General features: G+C 43.5%; 2 protein-coding genes across 2 annotated transcripts in view; both read right to left on the bottom strand.

The window, feature by feature from the left end:
• The window catches only part of cntn2 (contactin 2), a 112,152-nt gene extending 111,894 nt beyond the window's left edge, over nt 1-258 (bottom strand). Inside the window, exon 1 of the mRNA XM_013915095.1 lies at nt 78-258. Coding sequence (XP_013770549.1) covers nt 78-258 — 181 coding nt within the window. The remainder of the gene's footprint in view (nt 1-77) is intronic.
• Nucleotides 259-10,649: 10,391 nt separating this feature from the next.
• LOC106455938 (neurofascin-like) overlaps nt 10,650-18,466 on the bottom strand; it is a 29,790-nt gene continuing 21,973 nt past the window's right edge. Inside the window, exon 9 of the mRNA XM_013915096.1 lies at nt 10,650-15,718. Coding sequence (XP_013770550.1) covers nt 15,490-15,718 — 229 coding nt within the window. The 3' untranslated portion in view covers nt 10,650-15,489. The remainder of the gene's footprint in view (nt 15,719-18,466) is intronic.

Here is an 18,466-nt window from a genome sequence, read left to right on the forward strand (position 1 = left end):
AGTAGCAGACCAGAACGATTTAGTTCCATTGGAGTTATGGAAAATCCTGCGGGACCCGCGATGGATGTATCTCCGACGAGGCTGGAAAGTGATGCCTGGGTGGTAGTGGAGCTCCGCCGGCGACGGGAGCGATAGCTGCCCGCGAAGGCGCAGGAGCTCAGCGGGTGTATAGCGGAGCAGTCCAGCCGTAGGATGGTAGACGAGCGTCAGGAGAATCCAAAATAGTGCCGACCAGCTCAGGAACATCTTGGTCCGCATCTTCGATTGTGTGGAGGAAAAGGAGCCGAGCCGGCCGGAGCAACGAACAGGTAGGCTAAAATAGCCCAAACAGTTAAGCTAGTGCAGCTCACTGAGAAGAAGACGTGAGAACACATTCAGCTGAAATAACAGAAGTTGAGGACAAGCCTTGCAATTCAGTCCCAGGCAGGGATCGATCTGGTCCTGAGTGTGAATGTCCCTGTTCATTCAAATCTGAATCCAATTAATCCAATTAATCCAAATAAATCCAAATAATCGAAAAATGAACCGGTGAGTAGCGGCAGCCAGACGCGCCAGCGTTCACTCAAGCCGGAAGTCAGGTGTGTCCTTCGTGGCCCACCATATCCCAGAATTCATAGCGCGGCCCAGCCAAACTTTCCGGCAATGGCGGCCGCTACTAAGTTTTAAAATTACTCTTACTAATCTTTCTGGGTCACATAATAAACTTTTAACATATTTTCATGCGAGAATGTGGGTGTGTAAACTTCAAATATCTGCTCGGTTTATCAAGATATCGCATATTTGCAAAAGTGCTTCGACGTTTTCAGAGACGTCTGCTACCCACCAGCTCGATAGCTAGCCGGGAGCTCGAGGGTCACTAGAGCCGCCGAGAACAGCACAACTCCCGGCACATCATTTTCAGATCATCGCGGACTTTCGCTGCTCGGGTTAAACGTAGGTTTACATCCGGCCTACCCGACCTTCTGAGGACCCGGCCCACATAGCCCGCGAAGGCCGGGTCCTCAGGAGGATTCAGCCCATGAATTTGGACACGACCTCAGTGTTCCGATTACCAGTCCGGGACTGGTCATGCATGCTGACTGATAAAAAGCGCACCACGAGCACATTTCATTGCAACTTACCGGCAGTTGTCTAGACGGTTAACAGACAGCAACAGATTCAAAGTTTCATTTCAAGTAATGGTGCATTACACAGATGCAAGCAATACAAGTAAAGTGTAATACCTCATCACTTCAAAAATTACCATTTGCATGCGCTATTATATATTATTCACCCTGTGTAAATAGCTCACCTTCACTTCTGTGGTTCGGGTTCGATGGAAGCCGAAAAAAAGACCCAGAATTTAGTATAGGTATATTACTACTCTTGCTGCTGCAATTGCAAATGACGGAAACAGGGAGCCTAGTGTCCCAGTGCTAGGTATCACTGCTGCTTTTGTGATGTAAATGTAGAGAGACTGGCAACTTGTTGACAGAAGCTTGCTGCTGCTTTTGCAAATGAGGGATAAAGAGAGAACCTGGTAGCTTGGTGCCAAAGAGGTTTACCACTGCTTTGCAATAATGGATGTAGAGAAACTGGCAACATGTTGGAAGAAGCTTGCTGCTGTGATTACGAATGATGGCTATAGAAGGAACCAACTTGAAGGATTCTCCACTGCCTTTCCAATGATGGATGGACAGGAACTGGCAACTCAGGGCTAAGAAGCTTATCGCTGCAGTTTGCAAATGGCAGATATAGCAAGAACCTGACACCCCAGTGCTAGAAGGGTTTCCCGCTGCTTGCAATGATAGATGCAGAGAAACTGGCAGTTCAGTAGTATGGAAGCTAGATGCTGCTTTGCAAATGGGGGATGAAGGAAAACCTGGCAACCCAGTGCCTTCTTTATTTATTTATTTTCTCTATGCTGAGAAACTGGCAAACCAGTGCCAACGTTTGCTGCAGAGTTTAGCAGAGGAGGGATGAGAGGCTGGGAACCTGGCAACTCTGTACCGAGGTTTCCTGCAGAATTTTGCGAAGGAGGGAAGAGTGGCTGGGAACCTGGCAACTTGGTGCAACTTTTGCTGTGGAGTTTAGCAGAAGCGGAATGTGTGGCTGAGAACCTGGCAACCAGGTGCTGACGTATGCTGCAGAGGAGGGATGAGAGGCTGGGAACCAGGCAACTCGGTGCCGAAGCATGCTGCATTTGCTACAGAGGGATGGAGTAGCGGCAACTCAGTGCCTTTTAAAAAAAAAAAAACTATGCTGAGAAACTGGCAACACAATGGTCGAAAAGCTTGCTGCTTCTGCTTTTGCGAATGAGGGATAAAACAACCTGGCAACCCAGTGCCGACGTTTGCTGCAGAATTTAGCCAGGAAGAGATGAGAGCCTGGGAACCTGGCAACTCTGTCCCAAAGCATGCTGCAGAATTTGCGAAGGAGGGATGAGAGGCTGGGAACCTGGCAAATCGGTGCCGAAGCACACTGCGTTTTCCTGTGGAGGGAAGGAGAACTGGCAACTCTGTGCCTTTTTATTTTTTGGTTTTTACTGAGAAACTGACAGTTCAGTGGTAGGAAGCTTGCTGCTGAATAACCTGGCGTCCCAGTGCAAACTTGCTTGAGCATTTAGCAAAAGGAAGGATGGAAAACATCACGGTAAAATCATGTTACTCCTGAGAGATAAGCTGTGTTTAACCCTTGTATGGTGTTCGGGTCTGTGAGACCCGTGTTCAGTTTTTGTCAAAAGAAAAATTAAACAATTAATTATTTTTTCACGTGTAAATGTGTTGTGTCTTTCCACTCACTCCACTTGATTATAACTGATTTATTTATAACATTTTATATAAAAGAAAAACGAGAAGCACATTAATTCATAAATGTCATCTAACAAAGGTAAAGGGAAAAAATTAACCATGTTTGCTGTTCATATGTCTTGTAATTGGGATGAAGTAAACATCTGTTGAGTAATTTAACATAAAATTGTTTGATAGTGTTCATTTGGAAAGCCAAAACTCTAGCGGGTCCACCAGACCCATGAACACTGGCTGAGTAACAAAAATACGAACACCACACAAGGGTTAAAGGTATTCGCCGAGAATGGACCCTGTTTGCACGTAAACGAGAATGGACAGCTTGCAGAACTGGGGGAACCTATAGAGATGACGACGTGAAGAAGCATGTTTGGAGGCCCTGCTCCTGAAATTTCAATACGTAATCTTCAATTAAAACAGAATCTAACATAAATATTATTGTCCCTAGAAATGGCTCGAATCCCAAGATCACAGAGTAGCAAAATCTGTACTTTAAAATAAGCTCTTCCTGTTTCATTGGAGCAGTAAAGTAACACAACACCATAAATCACTTTTTGACTCTCTCACGACATTATGAGGGTGTAGGTGTTAATACGTTAATAATAATGCAGTGTGCAGTCCAACACCCCCACATCAGTGGCTCAGTCTTATTGGTATATGTACATTTGTATTTGCCTTTCACTGTGTACGACAAACAGCGGTGCATGGGAGCAGCTACAAAGTTTACTTGTGTGTAATGCTTTTAATGGTGATTACAGTAACAGGCGGTGCTGTGAGGGATGCTAGAAACATGTTATTTGTGCTATCTGAGCTCACCAAGTCAGTGTGTGTAGACACTCTTAATCTGGGGCCTGTGTGGGCTGTTGTGTGTTGCATATAACCAGAGATGGGCAGTAACGGGTTACTTGTTAATTAGATTACTGTTACTTTCACGTAACCACGCTGCGTTACTGCGTTACTAAAACCGTGATTTCTTTTGCGTCTTGACAGTGACGTAAGCGAGTGCGACGTTTGTGACAACAGCTGTGTGCAGATCAACAATGGATCATATATCGAGTGCAGAGAGAGTATGAGCGTGCAGCATTTAAAGCGTGGAAGAACTGACCTTACTTTGAGTTTGATTCCATAAAAAGTGACAAAAACATTAGTGTCCGCTGCTCACTGCGTGGGAAGAAAACTTCTTTTTACAGCGAAAAAAACCCTAAACGTCTGAGCAAGCACCAAATACGGGAATGTGACATTCACAGAGAAGCTGCCGTATCCCTCCACTGACCGCTACGACACACCTGCACCAGGGCAAACCTTTGCCTGCCGCACTCCTGCTATACAGGTGAAAATAGAGCAACAGGACCGCTGAGTCTTTGACTTTATTTATTTTCTGCTGTGTTTTACTTGCATTTATTTGAAAGACTGAGTATAAACACAAAAAACAATTTTATTTTATGTGCTGGAATGTGCAGAAAATAGATTTGAATTTCTTCCAGTCAGTGAATGTTGCAGATAATTTAATGTTTGCTTGATGCATAAAGTTAAAAGATTAAAACTAATAAAACAAGTTTTAAAAAGAGACTTTTCCATTTGATTACATTTTGTATGATGGGTTATGCAGAAAAAGTAGAATTGGGCTGAGAGATCTATCGCTTTATCACCTATTCAGGGTGTAAATCATGTTGTAAAAAGTAACTAATGGCCACACACCCTGGATTTACAGGAAGAACACTGACTTCTCGACCCCACTAAACATGGTCGCGTATGGCTCCACAATCCAAGGCTGGAAAAACTGCACAACAGAGAAATGGGTCTCGAATGATGACCTGTTGGGTTGGCCACAGGTCCAGGAGCCACTACCCAATCTAGTGCTACTGAATCACCTCAAAGACACAACCTTTCCCGTTTGTCTCGCTGGAAACGGTTCAACGAATGATGGCTACCAGGACGACTATGTAACTGTACCTATTCTTACTGAACAACGATAGGAAAATCTTGGAATACCTCATGGCAGTTCCCACTTAAGGACAACCAACAAAACTTAACCAGATGCTCATCCATGGCCCAGACCCCGAAGGGAATACAAGTCCTAGCCGACTGGTACTTCCTGTGCGGACACAAAGCTTTTCTCTCACTCCCAGCAGGATGGGGCGGGCTGTGCACCCTGGTTAAACTGTCAGACCACATATTCTTCATGGATAGGCTGGAAAACCACCCAAGAAACCAGAATAAATGTGAGATAAATATGGCCTCACCAAACGCATTCGGGGTGACGGTGGATACTGGAGTGCCACGAGAATTCCAAATTCTTCCAAAGCCTAGTCCCAAATGTTGGAGTCGCAGAGGTGCGTGATCATGTGGAGATCAACCGATACGCCCTACGGAGACATAAATCTGACCAAAACCCTTGGGACAGCCCTAGCAAAGGAGCAGAAAGCCATACGGACAATGGTACTGCAGAACCGACTGACATTGGACCTGATAACAGCATCACAAGAAGTGTGTAAGCACTGCAGAACTTAACCGCTCTGCAGAGATATGTGGCAGAACACGCACCAGGAAGAGACAGCCCACAAGGCTGGACAGCCTGGTTAATGTCTGGACCACCGTGGCATACGTTCTTGAAAGTCTTGACTCCTGTTGTTGTACTACCGATTTTGTTCTGTTTGTTCACAGGTTGCATATCTGCGCTCAATGATAAATAAAACGATTGCTGACACCTATACTAACTATATTCTGTTGCAGCAAGGTGATGTGGATGGCATGGCCGAAACGTGTTTAAAATGATGCATGTGCTAAAAATGTTAAAATGTAAGTGGCGCGATGCTGATGCAATATAACACTGAAAGGCTTTGCAAAATGACAAAGAGGAGGGAATGTTGATGTTTTTATTTTGTCATTTGTAAGTAAGCAAGTAAAATTTATTTATATAGCGCTTTTCACAGATAAAAATCACAAAGTGCTTTACAACACAGGAAATGGAAATATAAAAACAGTGTAACAGTAAATAAAACAATGTAAAACACTAAAGCAATAAAAACAGCATAAATAAATAAAAATGTCTTCAGCTGTTTCTGAAAAGAATCTGTGGAGTCCGTGCAGCGAAGAGACAGTGGGAGAGAATCCCACAGCCGTGGTGCCACCGTCTGAAAGGCCCGATCACCACGAGTTTTAAAACGAGTGCGCGGTACCACCAGCAGTCTCTGATCTAATGACCTTAAAGCCCGAGAAGATGTATGTGGTTTCAGCAGGTCAGATAAATATTGAGGAGCTTGACCATGCAGGGCCCTAAAGGTTAGAACTACAATTTTAAAATGAAACCTAAAACTTACAGGCAACCAGTGAAGGGAGGCCAAGACTGGAGTGATATGCGATCTTCTCTTGGTGCCTGTTAAGAGACGTGCTGCAGCATTCTGCACAGTCTGAAGACGATTTAAGGCTGATTTGTTAAAACAAGTAAAAAGGCCGTTACAGTAGTCTAAACAAGAGGAAATAAAAGCATGAATAATCATCTCAAGTTCAAGCTTTGATACCATTAGTCTGAGTTTAGAAATATTCAGTAAATGATAAAAACAGTTTCGGACCAGCTGCTCGAGCGACATCGAGCTGTCAAACATGGCACCGAGGTTTCTGAGGCTCGATTTTACAGGAGGGTCTAAGAAGCTGATACGCTGGAGCAATAATTAGAGTTTCTGTTTTATCAGAGTTTAGTTGGAGGAAATTGTCATATAACCATTTGTTGATTTCTGTCAGGCAATTACTTAAATTAGACAATTTATAAAACTCAGACATTTTGAAGGAACAGTATAGTTGGATGTCGTCAGCATAGAGATGATAGGAGATATATTTATAGCGCTTAATAATTTGGCCTAGGGGAGATACATAAAGTAAAAAGAGAATTGGACCCAGGACAGATCCCTGACGTACCCCACACAGCAAAACTGTTGATTCTGACGTGACATGATTCATGCAAACAGAAAAAGATCTCTCAGACAGATATGATATAAACCATTTTAAAACAACACCAGTAATCCCAAACAAGTTCTCGAGTCTGTTTATCATGATGCTGTGATCTACAGTGTCAAAAGCAGAGCTGAGATCAGGACCAGCACGGTGTGCTCTCCAGAGTCTGCTGCCATCAACATATCACTAGATACTCTAAGTAAGGCCGTTTCAGTGGAATGCAATTTATGAAAACCAGACTGGAAAGTGTCCATAACAGCATTTTTATCCAGGAAATAGTTACGTTGTTCTAGTAGCCTACTACTTTTTCTAAAATCTTCGATATAAAAGGCAGTTTGGATATTGGCCTATAACTGTTAGGAAGAGATGGATCCAGCTGAGGTTTCTTTAATATTGGCTCAACAACAGCTTGTTTAAAGAAGCTGGGGACTGAGCCAGTGTGAAGAGAAGTATTTATCATTTCCACAATACGGGGCCAATTGAATCAAACACACTAGTGAAAAGTGAAGATGGAAGGACATCAAGGGGGCTTGAAGTCTGTTTTATATGACAAAGCAGGCCTCTGATACTTGGTCCTCTTTTACTCCTGTTGCATTACAAGACATCAGAGGAGAGCAAGTTGTAAGTTTGATATTGAGAAGATGATGGAGATATTAGACCTGATGGCAGTGACCTTATCTGTGAAATAGTTCATAAACTCATTGCATTCAGTGGTTGAGTGCACTGGTGCACAAGGAGCATCAGGAGAAACAATGCTCGTAATTGTTTTAAACAAGAATTTAGAATTTGTTCTTAGAAACATAATCATTTATGCTTAGAAATATATATTCAGGCTGGAAACACACACACGCACAGACAGAATACAGACACTGATGTTCAGAGATGCCTGCTTAAGAAGGTCACATGTATTTGTAATTGCATATTCATGAATGATTGCTTTCTCACAATAAAAAGAGCTGCAGTGAAGGAATCAGTTGAAGTTGGTTGAGTTCAGGTGAAGGAATCTTATCCTCAGCTTTGGCTGACTTCCCTCGCGAGCCACAAAGACAAAGAGCTCTGTCTTGCCTTGTTTTGTCGTGCAGTTAGTTGGGCTCGTGTTCCAGCGGGGTTTGTGCCTAGATAAACCCAACACTTGGCATCCTGTTAACATTTTTAAAGGCCTCACAGTACCTTGTTATCCAAACAGATCACTTCATTCAGAGACTGTGGACTGTTTTCAAAAGCAGAATGGGAGGCAGAGCATTCAACTCTCAGGCCTCTCTACTATTAAAGCAGTTCCCAGTTTGTATTCAGGAGACAGACACTATCTCCTGGGTCGAGATTGTGCTTAAAACTTTCCTTTATGCTGCAATAGGCAGCTGTGGGGCTTCCATGGTCTACCACGTGTTTCTTCAGTACTCATTGTTAGGTTGAAATTGTTAAATGTTGTCATGTGTTAGTTACATTTGTAAGTCTTGGTTCAAACTGTATGATCAAAGACATTCCTTTGTTTCTGACCCCCTCCCCAGCCTGTTGAATGGAGGGGGAGGCAGTAGTGTTTTATTATAGGGACACATCCAGGTGACTGTTCAGTTTTCTTGTTTAGTAAACTTCTTGTCTTTATGACCCTTTTGGTGAGCAGGAGGTCACACAAACACACCCCCAAAAACAAACACACACACTCACGTGCACATGCGTGCACATACACGCACACTCAATGCCTTAGGGTTTATGATGCAACATAGGGGGGGGTTACAATGGGTAAAATGGCCTGTATTTATATAGCGCTTTACTAGTCCCTAAGGACCCCAAAGCGCCTTACACATCCAGTCATCCACCCATTCACACACACATTCACACACTGGTGATGGCAAGCTACATTGTAGCCACAGCCACCCTGGGGCGCACTGACAGAGGCGAGGCTGCCGGACACTGGCGCCACCGGGCCCTCTGACCACCACCAGAAGGCAACAGGTGAAGTGTCTCGCCCAAGGACACAACGACCGAGACTGTCCGAGCCGAGGCTCGAACCGGCAACCTTCCAATTACAAGACGAACTCCCAACTCTTGAGCCACGATCGCCCCGTGTTTGTGTAACCTGTGTGTCACAGAAATAAAAGGCTGCGGGGAAAGCTGGTTCTTTGGACTTGCTTGACACTGACTGCTGCCGTCCGGTTCCCCTTGCTAGCACGTGAAAATCCGGTTGAGCTGTTCGTCTTGCTTCGTTAACGGGAATAAGTCTCTAAACCAGCGGGGCCTGTGGAAGCGCCGACCCAACACTCATCTTTGTTCAGTTTGTGTTTATATGTGTCACTACTGTAACTGTTAACGTCTGTGACTCTCTCCCATAGTTTGCCCTTGGTCTCTTCTCCTCACCCCCCGCTGGCACCTGCTGGCTGCCCCTCCGTGAGTCTGGATCTGCTGGAGGTTTCTTCCCGTTAAAAGGGAATATTCTCCTATCACGTCTTGATGCATGCTCAATCATCCAGGTAAGTAAATCTCCAAAAGTTGAACTGACCTCCCAGCCCATTGTTCCTGGTTTCAGTCATTATGCAAATGTCCTGTTTATAGGATTGAAACCTGCAGTCAGCTGAGACTGAAGACGTCACCTGATGATGATGAAACGTTTCTCCCACTGAAAACATCCAGATGAACACAGTCAGCTTTTGGAGATTCTCCTATAACCAAGTGCTTTCTCACAAGGTGCCGTGTGATTGCTTGAGTTTCTTACTCATGTTGCAGGGTTTAACCTTACAACATAAAGCACCTTGAGATGACTGTTGTAAATTAGTGGAATATATGGACGTCACCATGATGTCACCCACTGGTTTCAGGAAGTTTCATCTTTGACTGTGTCCAGTATCATCTCTTTTAGACCCTACAATGACCATAACTGCCAAGTTCCTTCCATATACTGCATGCATCACCTAACAGACTAATAATAAAAAATCACTCGTGAAAACTGAAGCACAAAAATCTAAAGTGATCTTTACTCTAAATGATACTATTCCAAAAAGTCAAAGAGAGGCTGGTTCAGAAAGTAAAAATTTGGTAGACGTCAGGCCTAAAAGACCACCATCACTTACAGCTTCACTGGTACCTACCAACACGAGCTCGACTGGACTCAGTTCTGTTTCAGACATTTTCCATTACAATCTAGTAACAACTGACGTGTGTGGGGTCATTGTGGCACCCACAGCTGAAAGTCATGTGGAGGACGTCAGCGCAATGGTATACCTGCTGTATGGTGTATGTCTTTTTGTCAGACTGTGTGTTTTGGGTTTTTATTTCTGTCATTGTCTGCTTTCAAAAATGTCTTTTGGTTTTTTTTGAAGATTTTGATTTTGGTGAAGGAGGTGCTCTCATGACTCATTGAGTGACGCCACTGACCAACCATTCGATAGCATGCAGTCTGCTGATGTCACAGTGTCAGTTCACCTCAGATGACTCGGAGCCCGGCCGAGTAGATCCTAGAAAAGTTATGACCACCTGATGGAAACCGAGTCGGTACTAGTGGAACAGGGCTGTTGCTGCACACGTAGAAATGTTCCCGACTTTAAGCCTTTTTCAGCTTTTATAAAGGGAGAGCCAAACACAAAGTGCAAAGCAGTAAAATAGTTTTGGTTTTGTAACAGTTTGTAATGATGCACTTTTATTTCTGTGACATTGGTCAGTTTAACTTGAGACTTTGTTTTAGAGCCAGCCTCAAGAGGCCACCAGAGGAGCTAGCTTGGTCATCACCAGCTCTCCTAGAGGGAGCCTGTAAATGAAGACAAAGATTTTGGGTTATGTATCAGTAGAAACATGTGGTGTTTTCTACTATTAATATAATGAATTAGGATGAAATAATCAATTCTTCCATAGGAAAGTCTACTGCTTTAAATCTATGCTGCACAGAAGTACAGAAACAAGGATGACAACCAAGTCAGGAGGTAGAGAAAAGGAGATAGCTTTACTATAAAGAAGGCGCACTAGCAGAAGTTGCAACATGTCATCATACACGCATACATGGTGAATATATTTAAGCCATTTCCTGTAGAGTAGATGTACCTTACAAAAGCTGTTATGCTGCATGTAGAAGCAAGGTGTGAACACGCTGCTCTGATACACATGGTAAAAACAAGAAGATGCCAATATGACGCAGTTGTGAAAAATCCAGCTGGAAACGTGCACCAGTAAGTTCTGACACTTTGCAGCATTTTAAACTGAAGGAAAAGCAAAGGCTGTAAAAATACACATTGACTATTTTCATCCCCAATTAAAGGTGAGCTAAGATAATGTGAAGAGTGAAGAAAAAGAAGCTTGGTCTTTGTGCACCATAAACTGATGTGTAGACACACACGAAGCTTTGTATACCTTTGTTTCTTTATGTTGCCAGCATCCCTGCTGTGGTCCACCAGTGGAGGTTGGTGGATGGGCAGCAGCAGAGCGAGTAAGGAGTGGTGTGTGTGATGGTTTTTAGCAAAGATTTCCAGTTCCAGTGATACAATTCAGACCTGCTCTTCAACCAAATATTGCTCTTCCAGTGCTCTGTCTCACTGTCTGTGTCAGTTTCACAAGCAGCGTCCTGCTAGTCAACACAGTACAGCATGGGAGGAGTCATCCTGCTGATTAAAACTCAGAGGACACTGCTTTAACATTCAGGAGAGAGGACAGATGACTGGGACGTACTGTGAGAAATATAAGATCAGCAATGAGAAGGAAACTACTGGGCTCTGTTTTAGAGATGCTCAAACTCAAATTTCACTTTGGAGCCACAAGGTCTGTCATAAGTAAAGTGGCCTTCTCCTCTGCAGACTTAAGCAGCAGGTGGTCTGGGTCAACTTCTAAACCCACTGTAGGAAGCAAATAAGCATGTGTTTCATGAAAATCCAACTCTACAACTGTTTTTAACCTGGCGCCCTGCTAAGCAGGTAACTTCAATCAATTTCAAGTGGCATTGTGCTACATCACAAGAAGGATAACTGTAGCTAACACTTGGATGTAGCACAGATGGGGATAGAGACAGCCTGGCAAAAACACTCAAGGTAAATTATTAAAAGAATACAAATATTCCCATCAAAGTCCAAAAACACATGCCCTGTTTCCATGGCAGATCTGTGTACTGATGAGAAGTGAAGAGGTGAGGGTGGGGCATGAAAACCAGAAGTGGGGGAGTCATATGTAGAAAAGAACCAGAAGGAGCATGTTTGGAGGCATGTCCCACTCCTGAAATTCAGATTCTTTATCTCCAATAGATGTGGATGCTGATCTGCCTGGCTTTGTGGTTGTCTGGTCTCGTTCAGTGTTTTTGCATACAGTATGCAGGCAAACATCTCACAGGAAGAATAAAGGCTTTCCCATTGCATGAAATGATTGAGGAGTTTTACTCCTTTAGTGTCCTTCACGTGTCCTTCAGTGTACACATAAAGTGTTGAGTTTGCTTTAACAAATCAAACTGACTGAATTAGAAAGGCTTGCCTCTTACTGCAGCCATTAGCAAGCAGCTCGTCCAACTCTGTATTGTATTAACACTGCCAAGGTTCATCTGTACAGTGCTCGAGAGAGAGCTGTCAACGGATTCTAGACAGAAGAGAACACGCCGTTTAAATGTTAGTTTTACCGAACGCTTAGTGTTGATTATATATCATCATGACAAACATCCCTTTGGTCTTTGTTACAGAGATCAAAACTAGTAAAACCGTTTCATTCTGCAGTGTAAGTGTATCAGCTGAGGATTGTGGAAGTGTTATTTTGATGTGGTCTGATATCACACTGTACCTGTTTGCTGTGGATCGTTTGAAACACATGTCAGGTTTGGGGCTGCAGTTAATTGGCCGTCTCACACTAGGACACATTAAGAAAGAGGAAGTTCAGAAAATGAATGATTTTCCCCAGTTTAAGACTTCTTACCAAGGTTTTTGTGGATATGCAGATTTACAAGTTGACAAAGAGCACCTGAGAAGAGTTGTAATGGGGAACAAAGACCAACAAACAAAGTGGAATACATTACAGGGGTCAAAGTTGTTGACCCCTGTAATGAGACACATGTCATGCCTGTGTATCCAGCCTCTATCTGAGACAAGGAGGGGACCTCAGGAAATTCATGTTCTCAGGTCTTGTAGTGGTTTGTGTAACTCAGGTAGTACGCTGCAGGAGCTGTTACTTTGAACACAGTAGAATCGAACATGTTTCTCTTTCACAACACAAACCAAGCCATCACCTGAGAAGGCTTGCCACAGTCCGTATATGACAACGCAAAGGGATGACTCTTCCTCAGAGTGCAAAGATTAATCCAAGCTACATAACAAAGGTGCAGGACAGACTGCACCACTACAGCTGCTTGGTGGATGCAGATTTGTGACTCATTGGGCGGGTGGGGGTCAAGTCTTCAATATTTACAAAGGTAGGATTTTCTTTCAGGACTCTGATGTACAAAATAAATACCAAATGATCTGCAATAATGAACACACATCGATTCATTCTCAGAATGATGGAAAGGTTATGCTACTTAAGTCTGAACAACAACACAGAGTAACAGTAACACAGCATGAGTATAAGGATGGACAGAGACGTCAGTACAGCAGAAAACGTAGCTGCTAGAAAAATATGTTGAAGATACAGTTGTGTGTTGATGCCTCTCGCGATGAACAATAACTTTATTCTGTAGCCATCGGTAGTTTGGCTCAGTTGTACATAAAGATGAAGTGAATTAAATTAAGAACTAATATATTAATGCTTTCCACATCATGTAATAAATACCAAATAAATATTCCAAATGTCCGCCTGTTTGATGTAGCACTCAGGGGTTAATAGTAGCTTCAGTAAATGCAGCAGGAGTGAACCTCAAAAACATCAAATGAAGCGGATAACTTTCATTTGTGGCTGTGAATTGTACTTTTCATTCTTTAAATCATTTGTATCACGTAGCAGTGTTTTGTAATTATGTCTTTTTGGAGCGATAAGAAACGGATCAAGTTCATAAAGATCCAAAGAGGTCCCTCTGTGCAGGTGGGGTCAGGCTGCACAGAGTGCAGTGCACTTACCTCACTGATTAGGATGCACCTTATCTACATCATGTGATTGTTGGCCTTCGCTCACCCATGTTGTAGCTTGCAATATAAAGCACCTCAAGGCAAAAAGTAAAAGAATTGAACGTATCTATGTGGACTCTTTCAGATCAACACGTGTGGCTGTTCCAGTAACAGTGAGTACTGGAGGTCATTGTATACAGTGTGTGGTACTGATGTCTGCACAGCCGGAGTGAAGCTGGACGCACAAAGGTTAGTGTGGACACGGCTTATGGATCATGACTTCTGGTGCTACATTCATGACCCAGGAGACAAAACGAAGATGCTAACCTGACACTCGCAGTGCTAAAGAGGGGCAGAAGAATATTTTCTTTCAGTTGAAATATGTCCCTGTGTGACCACCATACATTTGGCCTGGTTCTAAAACACACTTTCAAAACTGCCAGTTTACCTGATTGGATGTAACTCTTTAACAAAGTCAACAGAATTAAGGAGCCTCACAGTTGTCCTGCAATATCAGAAGAATATTGATCCAGGACTGTGACTGACCAGTCAGCTTGTGCTTTGATGAGCTCATCCAATAACTGCGAGGTTGGCAGTTTGATCCACACCTCCTCGAGTTCACAGACTAAACTGTCTTTGGATAGCAGACTGGACATTTCCAGTGTCTTTCACGATTACGTTCACAGCAGGACACATTGAATTCAAACTTCTTCCTTTTGCAGTTTTTCCCACATTCTGACAACATGATGGCGATGATTCCCATATTAGTGTGGGAACCATTGCCCTCGAACCCTGTCAGCTAGACATGAATGTAGCACAAGCCCACATGCTAATTAGGGAATTCACTGTTTTTTAGTGCGCTGGTGTTTCTCGAGCAAACCTATCACATTTCTCTCGCACTAAGTTTATGACCATGCTTCAGAACAACGTTGGGTTTAATTAACCACATACTGTAACTGAGCACAAAGCATGAAACAGCTTTACCCAGCAAAAGCATTTTGAACAACTGCAACACAGGATAAGAGGGAACAGATGCAACAAAGTCCAAGGCAAACCACCTTGGGACTGAACCTGCTAAAAAGAAGCCCACAATGTGTACTTTTACTAACCAGATGGAACCAAAAATGGTATGAAGGAGGTGATAGTGCATAGATTTGCAGGGCACTAAAATGTGTGCCAGGACTTTATACAGCATTCGTTAAGTTTCACGGACTCCTCTATCAGCTGTGGAAAAACTAAAATCTTTCATTGCCTAAATATCAATATGATAAACATATCTGCCGGCATCCTATGGTTAGAAGCTGATATGTTACAGGATGTGGCCAGAGTGTGTATGTATATTTAACCTCTGTGACTACTTTACTTGGTTACGCAGAGGTATGCCGGGCACGGGGGAGGTTATCGGGAAGCAGAGCTGAGTCACAAACCAAAAAATCTCTAAAGAACGTTTGATGCCTCCCGAAGGCACACTTCAAGTCTGTGTGGGTAAAGGGCAGGCAGAGCGCAAAGGAAAACGAGCATCGTCCACTTTCTCCAGATGTGTCCATGGACCATATTGTTAGAACTGGAAAAATAAATTAAAGGCTTGTGGTCGCATCTTTTTCCACGTTACCTGCAGAGGAGAGCCTAGACAGTCTCCAGACTGGTGCCACTGCTGCTTTCACTGTGTGTAATGTGTTTCATATACTCATAGAATCATGTGTGTGGTTCTATCATAACAAATCAGAGAGTCCAAGTTCCCCGTGTGCGCTGTTGAGCCGCTATGCCAGCGAGTAGATGGCATTCACAGGCGAAGTGGCCTCGGAGCTCTCGTTGCCCTCCGTCTCGTCCTTGTCCTTCTTCACTGTGTATTGGCCGATGAAAGAACCGTCTTCGTTGAACTGCCCGTCTCCTCCCTCGCCGTAGTCCACCAGGCTGTCGTCGCTTTCCTTTACGTTGCCATCCAGTGAAGTCTGGCTGCCCTGCAGAGGCTTGTTGTCCTCGTCGCTGCTGCAGGGGCAATGAAACAGCAATGTTAGAAGCTCAAACGGCTCCAGGCTCTCACAATAGCATCAGGTGGACCTGTTTAGCTTCAGGACCCTGTAACACACTATAAGGGGAAAGTAAAGATGTAAAGAAGAGGCAAATGTTTTTTGTAAGTTTAATGTTTTTTGATGTTTCTCTTTATTTTTGGCAGATAAGTTGGCTGAATATCTTTTCCTCAAACAACTAGACCGGGTCTGTTTTAGAACATATACAGCACACATGCAGCACACTGCTATTATCTGAAGTTATCAATGTAGTTTGCAATTGTTGCCCAAAGGTCTGACAGTACAGCAATCCTTCGAGTTCTTAAGCTGCCAACTGTATCAGTGGGAGTATTGATTCAACCCATTTTGCTGCCATATATGCCCCTCTTAAAAAACACTTACCCCATATTTGCACCAGGACTAAATTATTCACTAATGCTCTTTAAGCTTGCCTTCAACAAGTCCTTCACTAGAGGCATGTACAACAAAGCCAGCATACACCACATCCATGTGTGAGAGCTTTGGAAAAATCTTCTCTTCACATCTTAAATAATCAGGCCCCATCTTATCTCAATGACCTTGTAGTACCATATCACCCTATTAGAGCACTTCGCTCTCGCTCTGCAGGCCTACTTGTTGTTCCTAGAGTATTTAAAAGTAGAATGGGAGGCAGAGCCTTCAGTTTTCAGGCCCCTCTTCTGTGGAACCAGCTTCCAGTTTGGATTCGGGAGACAGACACTATCTCTACTTTCAAGATCAGGCTTCAAACTTTCCTTTTTGCTAAAGCATATAGTTAGGGCTGGACCAGGTGACCCTGAATCCTCCCTTAGTTATGCTGCAGTATGTGTTTATACACCTCTACTGCATTTAATCATTAGTTATTATTAATCTCTTGGTTTCTTCCACAATGTGTCTTTCGTCCTGCCCCCCTGTCCTCACCCCACCCCCTCCCTGAGGCTCTGCTTGAAGTTTCTTCCTGTTAAAATAGTTTTTCCTTCCCACGATGGTCACAGGGGGGCGTTGTCAGACTGTACGGTCTCAGCACCTAAAGGACCTTGACTTGAGTCTTGTGGTGATTTGGTGCTACATAAATAAAACTCAACTGAATTGTTCTTTCAGCTCCAATGCTGTTTCACAGTCTAAGAACAAGTGAAGAAGAAATATGGAAACTAAACTCAAATGTAGGAGCAGATTTTAAAGAAGCTCAGCAAGTACAAACACAGGACTGTGCAAGGGTCCTGAGCTGCCCCCATTTCTTTACACTTTGCTGGGAAAAATGGGAAATAGGTGTAGCAGTTTATTGAAACATGGAAAGATGACTGAAAAGTACACAATTACAGGGGAAAACAGAGTTGGTACAAACAAACACTAGTCAATGACCGCTTCCATTGTTCAGCACAGCCTGAACTCTGTTACCTAAGCCTTCTGTAGTCCTTAGTTGTTTAGTTGTTAGTCTTGTAGCGTTTAGTCGTCCTCAGGGATGGTTTCCCAGGCTTCTTGAAAGACACTGGAGAGTGCTCCTCTATCTGCCTTTGGTTCTGTCGAGATGATCCCACTCTACACAATTCATGCTGAAGTCCAGGAGAGACTAGTCCACCACTGATACTCTTCCACAGTGTCTATCCAGCTATGCTTTTACTGCAGTGGCCGTGTCTTTGGGCTCATTATGCAGAAAAATGAAGCTGTTGCCAGTCAGATTCCAGATGTCACTGTGTAGTTGATTAAAATCTGAAAGTACTTCTCTGTGTTCATAATTCCATCATTTCTGGGAAGAGCCCATCACCACTGGCTGAAATACAGCCCTACACTGTGACAGAGCCTCTTGCATGTTTTACAGGCACCTGCTCACTGCTGCACATCTCTCTTGACTTCGTCCATACATATTAATGACAATTTCAGACAAAAATGTCAAAATTAGGCTCAGAAACCTGCTGCTTTTCAATCCAGGTCTTATGTAATCTGGCATATCTCAGCCTTTTCTCCCCATTTCCTTTCCTTAACAATGGTTTATTAGAAAAGTTACCTCCTGGTTGTGGCTCAAGGAGAGCAGGTCATCAACTAATGGGGAGGGTTAGTGGTTTAATCCCTGGCTGCTCCAGTCTGCATGTCAAATCGTGGCAACATACCAACCCCAGGTTGCTCTCTGATGTATTTTTTATCTAAATAAATAAATACACCTATTAAACTTTAAAATAAAGACAGGATTTCATATTGGTTCTTTATCTCTTACATGTACAGAACACTGGTTGTCAACTAGGTGATGTTTTAAAACTTAAGACCAGTGGAAGAAAATCTAGTGGAAGCAAAATGTAAAGAAATAAGGGCTGGTTGAAGATGTATGATCCTACAGGAGGCCTCCTGTAGGATCATACAGCCTATTAATGCTCATACAACAATAACATTTTTGTAAGATTGTTTGCAGCCGAAAAAGAAAAAGGCTCAGCACTATCTGCTGTGTGAGGGAATCTGCAGGAAGGGTGGCACAGTGTTCACGAGCATTTCTTCATCAGTAGCATCTCTGCTCTGCAGCAGGCTGTGTAGTACAGAGCAGGGAGTAGCCGACTGCTTATGTAGCACTGAAAAGCCAAGGTCAACCCTGAAGATAAACCCCAAACAAGCTTCGTCGTGCAGGTCTCAGATAATGAGCTCTGGTCACACACGCACACACACACACGCACACACACACACACACACACACACACACACACACACGCACACGCACACACAC

Source organism: Pundamilia nyererei, unplaced genomic scaffold (genome assembly GCF_000239375.1).
Source record: "Pundamilia nyererei isolate P.nyererei 1_Seehausen unplaced genomic scaffold, PunNye1.0 scaffold00257, whole genome shotgun sequence".
Classification (NCBI taxonomy): Eukaryota; Metazoa; Chordata; class Actinopteri; order Cichliformes; family Cichlidae; genus Pundamilia; species Pundamilia nyererei.